Source organism: Diadema antillarum, unplaced genomic scaffold (genome assembly GCF_040938485.1).
Source record: "Diadema antillarum isolate AM-2024a unplaced genomic scaffold, OU_Dant_1.0 scf00000020, whole genome shotgun sequence".
Lineage (NCBI taxonomy): Eukaryota > Metazoa > Echinodermata > Echinoidea > Diadematoida > Diadematidae > Diadema > Diadema antillarum.
The window spans coordinates 1,153,729-1,165,094 of NW_027270909.1; the positions used below are offsets into that span (position 1 = coordinate 1,153,729).

The 11,366-nt window shown below is 44.6% G+C and overlaps 1 protein-coding gene across 1 annotated transcript; it reads right to left on the reverse strand.

The window, feature by feature from the left end:
• Nucleotides 1-1,275: 1,275 nt before the first annotated feature.
• Nucleotides 1,276-11,366, reverse strand: LOC139729381 (uncharacterized). The gene is made up of 3 exons (XM_071640311.1): nucleotides 7,192-11,366; nucleotides 2,457-2,598; nucleotides 1,276-1,299 (listed from the first exon to the last, which is right to left on the reverse strand). The coding sequence occupies exons 1-3, from the start codon at nucleotides 11,364-11,366 to the stop codon at nucleotides 1,276-1,278; spliced, it is 4,341 nt and encodes a 1,446-aa protein (XP_071496412.1).

The window sequence follows — 11,366 nt, forward strand, 5'->3', positions numbered from 1 at the left end:
TTTCTCGTCATTATCAATGTGGACAGAGCGATTAGAATCTATCGTCCTTTGCGCTACAGTCTTATTGTCACACAGAATGTGATTACTGTCGTTCTTACTGTGATACCGGTAACAGCAGTGGCCGTAGTTCTTAGCGCTACTCTATCTCACACTTTGCCCTATAGAGCTATGTATATGACAGCTTGTGAAGCGAAATTCGCTGAGTTGGCGAATTATCAGCTGAAATGGATGCTTGTGTTGTGGATGGTTATGATTGTTCCGTCAGTCGTCACGACTTGCGCAAATATCTTCATCCTACGAATCGCGCTGAAGACATTCCGCACCGAGCGCGCCTTACGACGGATAGTAGCGCACTCCGAACAAACTTTCCCCAATGTCTATGGTGGCAATCATGGCCGAGACAGAGAACGTCCTCATCAGGGGAGAACCATTAACATGAAGAGCGTACGCACTATTGCAGTTCTGACTGGAGCAACGTACATGTCTTGGCTGCCTTCCGTGCTAATCTTTGCAATACACGTCGCAGTGAGAAGTGCTTTTGTTCCAGATTGGTTGAATTTTCTCTGTGATATTCCTGTCATCTGCAGCAATTGGTGGAACGGTTTACTCTACATGTTTACCAATATAGAGTACAGAAACGCAGCTCTGGGTATCATCAAAGCCAACTATAGAAGAGTCTTTCCGCGTCGATTGTAATGAAATAAAGCGCCCACCCCTGGTTAGCAGTGATACCTTAACTGCAGACTTCTAGCTGCCTACAATGTGGTAAGGCCTAACCGCAGATGAATGACAGACAAGCAATATAATTCTCCATCAGGCCGTGTTTCGATTGGCGTCGTTTTCAGTTCCAGAAATTGGACGTTTGAAACCCATCCGTGCATTCCAAGAGACCCCATTAAAAGCTACAGGCGCCATAGACCCAAGCAGTTCCAAAAGAATGTCCCAAGAGATATTTCTATAAGATACGTACAGATCTATCCCTCCAGGTTGCAATCTGCCTAGACAACAAGGGATCCAACTCACGGTGCGTTTATTGCTCACCTGACGATCGCAAGTTCACGTTTCACGGCGTCCTGTAGACATGAGTACTATGCAAACCCCCTCGCAAACTTGGGAGCTTTTGGAGGGCTCCAATGGGGCATTGTGTCCATTTATATATTCTATTGCAGCTGGCAAGATTGCGTGTTATAATGTTTGCAACATATTGTACCATGGGTTTTCAAAAAGAAGATAAAATTGTGAAAATTGTAATGGACCCCAAAGTGGTCCCGGCCCCTAAAGGCCGGGATCTGCCTGGATCTGCCAGTAAAAACAAAAACAAAAACAAAACAAACCCTTAAAATTACACTCAACGTGCATACACTGATAGTTTGCCTCTATATAGTTTCTGGTTCTAGAGAAAGAGATTTCATTCAAAGATTATCTGATGTGGAGACTTAGAGGGATCTGGGGGTAATCCAGGGGGCCACGGTGTGCCCGTTTGACCAGCCTATACCTGCAGGTTAGCAAAACATTAATTTGTTGGATGTTTTTCACACATTTTTCTGTTTGTACAGTGTAGTCTTTGATATTTTGCTCCATATGAATTGGTATCTGTAAACGTTCACCCACAATCATGGCACTGCGATGACATACCACAGCTAGAAAGTGTCATTAATGAGGTACTAGGCTTGCCTATATATCACCTCCTTTATTGGCATAATTAGAGACGACTCCTCGCCCATAGAGTCGCTGGTGACTGACACCAAAAATACAACGTATTATTTCGTGCCCTGCAGGATTTATTGGTTGATATTTTCCACATCTCATTGTTTGTCGTACGTTTCCTAGCAACGTTTTTTGCACTGGTTCACTGTATCACAACACACTGCACAATCCCGTCTTGACGTACCAGCGAACAGCAGCGACAAGGCATTACTAGTTAATTACGTTGACATACGGCATGAGCTCTCCGCGATAGCTTTCATCCAAAATTAATAATTTTGCTAAGCTCGTCATCCTAGGTTTCTGAAAGGAATCCAAAGTGCAAATATATGAATTCCCTATTCATCGTCTCAGTAAAAGACGAGCTAGCACCCGTATCTCTCTCTCTCTCTCTCTCAAAATAAACTCTTGGTTTTATACAGGCGCTTGAAAGAAAGACGTATACATGCATGGTATAAATCGGGAGACTTATATAGCATCAACTTGTGAAGTTGCGGAGGAAACGCGCTAACTTTTCCTGGTGACGCCATTTGGCTGTAGTATTTCAGCCGCAGACATTCTGCAGCCAATAAAACATTCAGGATGAATTCAACTACATTAATGGAGACTCCTCTCCGGGGTTCGCTACCACTCTTGGCTGGTCAGTTGGTACTACTCGTTCCATCCACTATTCTCTCACTTTTACTCAACACTTTCACCATCTTTGTTCTCAAAGACGAAAAATGTGGGTTGGACCGCCTCATACGTCTGACCTTCGGCTTCCTTGCAGTCATCAACATTCTTGGAGGACTCTTTGCTCCTTTATACATCTTGGGACAAACGCTGTCAAAGAACACTGTCTGTATCATTGGGATGTACGGAACGTACTCAGGTCTGATGCTGTCCCTTTGGCTCCTAGCCATCATCAATGTGGACAGAGCTCTAAGGATCCACAGACCGTTGCGCTACACTCCTTTCGTCGCGCAGTATACGATGAGGATTGTTATGTTTGTTTTCATACCAATATCGGGAGCTCCCGCTGTCTTAACTTACCTATTTTCTCGCCGTCTTCTTTTTCATGCACTCACCAAAGCGGTGTGTGAATCGAGGTTTGATGAGTTGACGAACGGCCATTTGAAATGGATGCCGGTGCTGTGGCTCTTTTTCATTGCTCCATCATTCATTACGACTTGTGCGAATATTTTCATTATGCGAATCGCAATGAAGACGTTCCGCACCGATCGCGCTTTACGACGGGTCGTAGCAAAATCCAATCGGGGCTTCGTTGAACCTTGTGGTCGGAAGGTTGGAAGCGAACCTAGCTATTGGAAGAGTGTGAACATGAAAGGACTTCGAACGGTGGCTGTTCTGACTGGCGCCACCTACCTGTCTTGGTTACCAGCGGAGACCGTCTACATCGTTCATGTCATAAGAAGAAGCCAGATTGGAATTACTTGGGTTATTTTTCTGTCTGATATACCTGCTATCTGCAGTACGTGGTGGAATGGACTTCTGTACATGCTTACCAACAAGGATTACAGACGAAGCTCTATGAACATCATCAGAAGAGTCTTTCACTGTATCTTACATCGCCATTTCTAAAACCTTGAAACATCGATAATAATAGTGATGATGATTAGAAGAAAATCTCGCAAGACAGACCAATGAAAGCTTTTTTTTTTCAGTCAGAACAAAACCGTAGGAGTGCAAGTATAATCATATATAACATGCTGGTTTTGCAGTTAAGCTCACGAGTACCGGTACTTAATGTTCAGCCCACAGGGGGCAAACTGCACTCCTATTGTCTTCTAGATACACATCGTCCACTATAGAACATCTGCGCAGAAGAAAGAACAGATGATATCAGATGTCGCTGTTGCTTTGCCATTTTTATGGTAATATGACCTTAGTTTGTTAAAATGAGCCCTAACTCCCCCCATACCACCGAAGGGGGATGGGGATGGGGGAGTTGACGCCTCAGAGTCCTTAAAATCTGGATTTTTTTTAAATCTTCGAAGTCGAATAAAGAAATAGATATAATATACAGCTAAGATAGTGTTATATGAAGGCACTAATGACTGATATTTCATGTTTGATTATGGCGGATCCGAGGTGCCCTGATTTGGGGTTGGGGATGAGGGGGAGGAGGGGAATTAATTTTTCACATTTTCAGCATCTTCTTGAAAATTTATTACGGATTTTCACCAAATTTGGCAAATAGCATCTTTATGGTGATATGATGTTAATTTTTTTAGATATATGCCCTCTCAACGCCAAAGGAGAAGGGGGAGGGCAGGGAGGAGTTGAAGCCTCAGAGTCCCTTCTGGAATGTTTCAGTTTCTTAGTCAAACCAAAACAGATAGAGGTAAGTTAGTGCTTTAACACCCCCCCCCCCATTCCCTCTTTGGTGGTGTTATCATATATTTTTCAATAAGATGCCGAAAATGTAGAAAATTCTCCTCCTCCCCCACACCCCCCCCCCCCAATCAGCTGGGCACCCCTGGATCCGCCATAATCAAACATGAAATTTCAGTCATGAATGTCCTCATAGGTTCATATCACTAACTTAGTTCTGTCTTCTTCTTTTTTTTTTGGTTCGACTATACGAAGATAACAAATTCCAGACTTTACGGACTCTGAGGCTTCAACTCCCCGCATCCCTCCCCCTTCGGGGGTGTGAGTTGGGAGGGGGGGGGGGTTGGTCATTTTAACAAATTAAGAGAATATCATCATAATAGATACTATTTGCCAAGTTTGGTTAAAATCCGTCATAGATTTTTCGAGAAGATGCTGAAGATGTAGAAAATTCCCCTCATCCCCCCCCCCCCCTAATTAGGGCACCCATGGATCCGCCATAATCAAACGCGAAATTTCATGCAGTCATTAATGTCTTCATACCTCTAACTTCTAACTAACTCTACCTTTTTCGGTTCGACTAATAATAGGAAAAATTCCAGACTTTATGGACACTGAGGCTTCAAATCCCCCCTCCCCCTTCGGCGGGGGGGGGGGGGGGGGGCTTATCTACTCAAACAAATTAAGATCATATCATCATGAAGATGTCATCTGCCAAGTTTGATGAAAATACGTTTTGGAGTTTACAGGAAAATTATAACGGTAAAGGTTCATGAGGAATTTTGTTAGACATCGAGATGATATACATGTACCATCGGTACATTACGTAACACCGTGGAAGTACTAGTACATGATTTTTACATTTCCCGGCAGCGTTTTTACAATTCCCGCCTAAATTGAACGTTTTTGAATTTCCCGGTGAGACGTTTTTACAAATCCCGTTGACGCAATTTTCGAGATTTTTACATTTCCCGGCGAGATGTTTTTAAAATTCCCGGCGTTTTTACAAATCCCGGCGAGAAGTTTTTCCAAATCCAGGAGTTTTTACAAATCCCGGCGTTTTTACAAAACCCGGCTCCATGCACAGACCGTCGTAGCGGCAAAGCAGAAAACACACTGATTGGGTCTCCTATGGCTCGATATGGGTCTGTGGTTGCCAATGTAACGAGGTTTTCAACATTCATGGATGTTGGCGTACCTTTCACGCATCATTCACCTGCACACACACACCGGCAGTCGTTGAAAATCAAAGTCCCATTCCACACAAGTCGTATGTGAACCTTGGTGTCCGCTGGACTTTTATTCAGCCGAAAAATGATGTGTACAGTTGGAGTGAAATGATTCTTCACTCAATGAGCTACTTGAAGATGTCGAGTTGTAACTAACTATTTTGGGGTCTTGCACCCTGGTTTTGTTTCAGGCTCTCAAGCTTCATGCATATGATTATTTTACCGAGTCCGCCCCTCTTGGAAACCAAATTAAGATGTAACATTAAATATGGCACATAGATGTCCCTCCCCTTGCCGACACAATTAACCAATCATATAGATGACCATTGGTCATCTGATGAATAATTATGAAGTGGACACTCCACAAGGCACTGTCAGCAAAATAAGGACTAGTGTCAGCACAATAAAGACTAGTGTCAGCACAATAAAGACTAGTGTCAGCACCTAGGGACTAATGTCAGCACATTACCCCCTTGTCAACTTAAAGCTAGTACTCATGGGGCAGATAAAACTGTCACTCCTCATCTTGTTTTGACCAGTGTCAGACTTCCACCAGTTATACCTTTTCTTTACAACTGGTATTCCCTTGTCTCGATTCCAGGTGCCTACAGCTGACCATTAAAACAAGTGTGATCCCTCTCATCGAATTCAGGATACCTTATGTAACGTACAAAGAAGGGTCATATCAGCACTTTGAGACACTTTCTTATTCTGTACATTGTCTACCAGGAACAATTTGTTATTATATACATTGTCTCCCAAAATGAAGCTTCTCAGCAATTTCAGCATTTCTCATTTTCAAGAAAGACACTCATCAGCAGTTTGGCTTCTCTTCTACTTTGGATGGTCTGCCTGGGCCGATCTACAGCTCTATGTCCAAGCACAATAATGTGCAATGAATATGTTATTAGTCATATTCATTATAGACCCTATATTCCTTTAATATGCTTCGTCACAGACATCCCCCTACCCAAGACAATGAAAAGGGGATGGAATGCTGTTGAAAGTTTTCACTTCATTAAGACCCTTTTCATATCCCAATTACAATAGCTGGATGGATACCTGAGAGTCACTGTTCTGTATGAAATGAAACAATCATCATTAAATCATAAATCAAGAAATCACATAAACATTATTACTCATGCATTTGTACATAACACCAGAAGCATAATCGATCATATTTCTTTAGTCAGTGCATATTTAGTCACATTTAATGACGACACACCTCCAGTTTTCAAAGTGTCCATGCTAGTTAATTATGCATGTGTGTTCGGGTTCATCGCTGATTGTTCGAATCTCTTGACTTCTAGTTACTCAGTCTCTTGATGCACGGTTTCCTTTGGATAGCAATGTTCAACATGTCATGTCTAGGGTACAATTGTGAGCTCTCTTTCACTATTGGCAAGGCAGAGTTGACACACATAATTATTTCATTCAAAAGGTAAGTATTGCATGCTTACCGGGCCTAGTCTGGCTTTATAACATGTATAATATTTCCCGTGATTGGTTGCTTTAGGAGTTGAAATTAGCCAGTTACACGGATACCTAACTTGGCCTTTATTTCTTTTTAACTAACATACAATTAGCATATAGACATACTTACAGTTATATCTTAACTGGACATATGACTTACAAGTACTTCCTCATCCATCTTAGTCATATCATGCCATCTCAGATATATTACATTCTAGACAAACCGTCTGCATTCCCATTTTTGCTACCGCTCCTGTGCTCAAGTTTCATTGAGTGTGTCTGTAGTGCCAGACTCCATCTCATCAGTCTTGGGTTTTGATTTTTCATCGTGTGAAGCCATTTCAAAGGATTGTGATCGGTTTGTACGAGGAACTGTCGTCCAAACAAGTATGGCTGGAATTTTTGGATGCTCCACACGATTGCCATACACTCTTTCTCGATAGTGGCATACTTTTGCTCTCTTGGCAGTAACTTTCTGCTTATGTATGCCACTGGGTGATCATCACCTTCATCATCCCTTTGACTCAAAACTGCCCCAATTCCCCTTTCTGAGGCATCTACCTGTACAATGAATTCTTTGGAGAAGTCAGGGTTTTTGAGCACAGGTGAGCAAGCAAGGGACTTCTTCAGGGACTCAAATGCCTGGCCACATTCGTTGTTCCACCTAACTAGTCTCGGTTCACTTTTACGAGTGAGGTCCGAGAGTGGGGCTGCCACTTTGCTATAGTTTGGAATGAACTTCCTGTAATAGCCTGTTAGGCCCAAGAAGGCTCTGACATCCGTCTTTGTTGCAGGCTGCGGGTAATTCATTACTGCCTCCACTTTAGCTGGTTCGGGTTTCACACAACCCCCTCCCAAAACAAACCCCAGATAGAGTACCTCCCTCCTGGCGACTTTACACTTACTGGGTTTTGCTGTTAGGCCTGCTGCTCTCAACCTTTCTAGCACTTCCCGGACATGGACCAGATGCTGCTCCCAAGATTCACTGTAGATGATAATGTCATCTATGTACGCAGTCGCAAACTTGCTTAATCCACGCAGCACCTGATCTACAAGCCGCTGAAAGGTGGCTGGCGCGCCCTGCATCCCAAAAGGCATCACATTGAATTGAAAGAGGCCAAAGGGTGTAATAAATGCAGACTTTCTCTTTGCATTGTCGGTTAGGGGAACTTGCCAGTACCCTTTTGTCAGGTCGATCGTGGTCATAAATTTGGCCTTTCCTAGCTCATCTATGATGGCTTCAATATTGGGCATTGGGTATGCGTCAAATTCAGTTACTTGGTTAAGTTTGCGATAATCGACGCAAAGTCGAAGGGTGTCATCTTTCTTTCTAACAATCACAAGGGGGCTAGCATATGGGGAATCAGAAGGGGAGATGATTCCCGCATCCAACATCTCATCTAGTTCTTTCTTTACTGTATCTTTTAACGCATGTGGGAGTCGGTACGCCCTCTGTCTGATTGGGCGGTCATTTGTAGTGATTAAGTCATGTCTCACTACATCCGTCCGTCCGGGTTTGTCACTAAGGATGTCGCTATACTCCCCCACTAGGTCAGTCACTTGTTTCGTCTGTGCATCTGAGAGGTAGTCTGGTATCTTGACCTCAGATGGGGACACTTCACAGGTCATTGACTCGATGACCTCGTCTAATTCCTCACACTCGGCACTTTCAACGTCTATGTACAATGTACTCTCCCGCTCTCGCCACTCACGCAGCATGTTTGTATGAAACACGCGGTGTTTCTTTCTTTTGTCCCCCATCTCAATCACATAGTTAACGTCACTCAGCTTTTGTACCACTGGATAGGGGCCCTGCCATTTAGCCATTAGCTTATTAGTGCTGCATGGGAGTAGCACCAGCACTTTTTGGCCTACATTCAGGTCTTTTGCTCTGGCTTTCCTATCATACCACACTTGTTGTTTCTTCTGGGCCATGGCTAGGTTTGTCTGGGCTGCTTTCGTGATTGCGGCCAGATTTTCTCTGCTCCTTAGCACATACGTCACTATGCTCTCTTGTGAGGGAATTTCACCTGTCCAGGTCTCCCGAATGATATCTAGGGGTCCCCTTACTCTGTGCCCATACAAAAGTTCAAATGGGGAGAATCCCGTTGATTCTTGGGGAACCTCCCGGTATGCAAACAACACATAGGGGATGAGTTCATCCCAGGTCACATCCCCTTCTGTAGTGTAGGGTTTCAGCATCCCCTTCAAAGTCCCATTAAATCTCTCTACCAGTCCGTTGGCTTGGGGGTGATAAGGGCTGGTCCTTAGCTGCTTGATACCCAGACTACTACACAGCTGTTTCATTAGGAGGGACATAAAGTTTGACCCCTGATCTGTTAAGAGCTCGTCTGGAATCCCTACTCGGCTGAAGATCTTTATCAGTTCGTCTGCCACCTTTTCAGCCTCTACTGAGGGGAGGGGTACTGCCTCGGGATAACGTGTTGCGTAATCACAGAGGACAAGGATGTATTTATTGCCCTTTTTGCTTCTTGGTAAGGGGCCCACAATATCCATAGCAACCTTCCTGAATGGCCTGCCGATCACTGGGACTGATACTAGTTTTGCCTTCCCTCCCCGGTACTGACTTGCACACTTTTGGCATGGACCACATGTTTTGCAAAATTCTGCTACATCCCGGAATATCCCTGGCCAGTAGAAATTTTGCATCAGCCTCTGTTGTGTTTTACCAACACCCAAATGACCTGCCGTCAGATTGTCATGTGCAATATGTAGCAGCTTTCCTCTGTACTGCTTAGGGACCACTATTTGTCTGTATCCCTCCCCTTGGGCTTGATTTGCACCAGACCATTTACGCATGAGCACCCCCTTGTCCACATAAAAGTAGCATTTCCTGTTTCCATCCTCCTCCTCTACTTTCTCCCAAATTGACTTTAGGCCTGTGTCCTCTTGCTGGGCTTGAATTAATTCTGTTACCCCTATGTCTAATTGGCTGTGCCCTCTACTTCTCGAGTCTATGGATTCTTTCTTCCCCATCTGTTCTCCTGCTTTGTGGCTACTTTCTTCCCCCTCGTGAGATTCCCCATCCATGCGAGCTTTGTCAGCATCAACTACTTCATCATTTCTCTCATTCATGCTGAACAAGTCTCTCACACGAACTTGAGAGTTCTCCCTCTCTGTTCTCTCGTTTTCTACCTTTTCTTTCTCCACGCGAGCCTGGCTCCGTGTCACTACAAAGCCCTCTTCCTTTCCACTCACTACGGGCATTTTCAACTCAGGGTCCTCTTCATGGACAAGTTCATTGCCCAGTATCATGTCTACTTCAATATCATCGACCACTCCCACACGAATCCACTTCTGAATACCATAGGCATCACTCCTCAGATGTACTCTGGCCACTGGTAGCTCTTTCTTAATAAATAAACCCCTAACATGGATTGTCTCTCCTGGGATAATGAGGTCAGGGTCTACTACGTCTACTCTAGCAAGGGAATGGGTGCAGCCTGAATCACGCAATAGGCTCACCTTTCTTCCTCCTAGCATAGCCTGGCTAGTGTATGCCTCTAAGAATTTGTGGGGTCTAGATCTACAGAAGTATGCAGGGTCTTGTTTTGCATCCCTTTCCTCCTTAGGGGTAGATTTTTGAGCATTCTGACAGTTTACTGCTATGTGCCCTAGCTTGCCACACTTATAGCACTGTATCTTCCCCCGACTGCCTTTCTGTTCTTGGTTGTGTACCGGTTTCTGGGGTATGTTTTCCCCTTTCCCGCTCCCAAAACTGGGCTTTCCTCCAGATTTAGGGAATGATCTGAGGTCCTGTCTGCCTCCTGTGTATCCCTGGGGCTTTCCCATTCCTTTTCTACTCTGCACATATTGGTCTGCGAGCCTCGCCATGGCCTGAAGTGTTGGCGGCTCATGATCCCGGAGCCATACTCTTAAGTCATAGGGGACTTGCTTCAACATTTGCTCCATAAGGATTTGCTCCTTCAATTTGTCAGCATCTGTGTCTGCTCCCGCCCCCTCTAGCCAACGCCCTAACAGGTCGGAGAGCTTCACAGAGAATTCTGTGTACGTCTCTTCTTTGTCGACTCTTAATTCTCTAAACTTGACCCGGTACGCATCTGGGGTCAGGTCATATCTACGCAGTATGGCTGCTTTCACCGCGTCGTAGTCCCTACTACTCTCTAATGACAGTCTGGCATATGCCTCTCTGGCCTTTCCTGACAACAGTGGGGCCAGTTGTAGTGCCCATACATCCCTAGGCCAGTTATTCAAATGGGCCATTTTTTCAAAAGTACGCAGGAATACATCTACATCCTCCCCTTCTTTGTAAAAGGGAAGTTGCCGCCTAATACCTCCCTCCACCACGCTTGCATTTCCAGGTGCTGCGACAGGCATGTTTTCACGCTTTTCTTTTTCCAGCTCTGCTAGCCGCACTTGCATTCTCAACTTTTCTAATTCAAAGCGCATGCGCGTTTCTTCTAGAGACTCTTTGCGTGCAGCAGCATTTTGGGCCTCATCCCCATCTGTGCTAACAACAGTCGCCCCTGGCTGAGATGAAACTTGCCCTTTATTTGCCTCTTCTATGCTCTGAACCAACTGGTTCCTATTCAGTCCTTCATGTGGCAGCCCCAACTCTTCACACTTTTGCCTCAACTCTTGCAT

Coding starts and splice junctions, on each gene's coding strand:
- LOC139729381 (XM_071640311.1), bottom strand. CDS start 11,366: ATGCAAGAGTTGAGGCAAAAGTGTGAAGAGTTGGGGCTGCCACATGAA. Junction 2,599..7,191: donor TTACTGCCAAGAGAGCAAAA/GTATGCCACTAT, acceptor GATGATGGCTAG/GAGCCAAAGGGACAGCATCA. Junction 1,300..2,456: donor TGACTGCAAGGAAGCCGAAG/GTCAGACGTATG, acceptor TTTTACTGGCAG/ATCCAGGCAGATCCCGGCCT.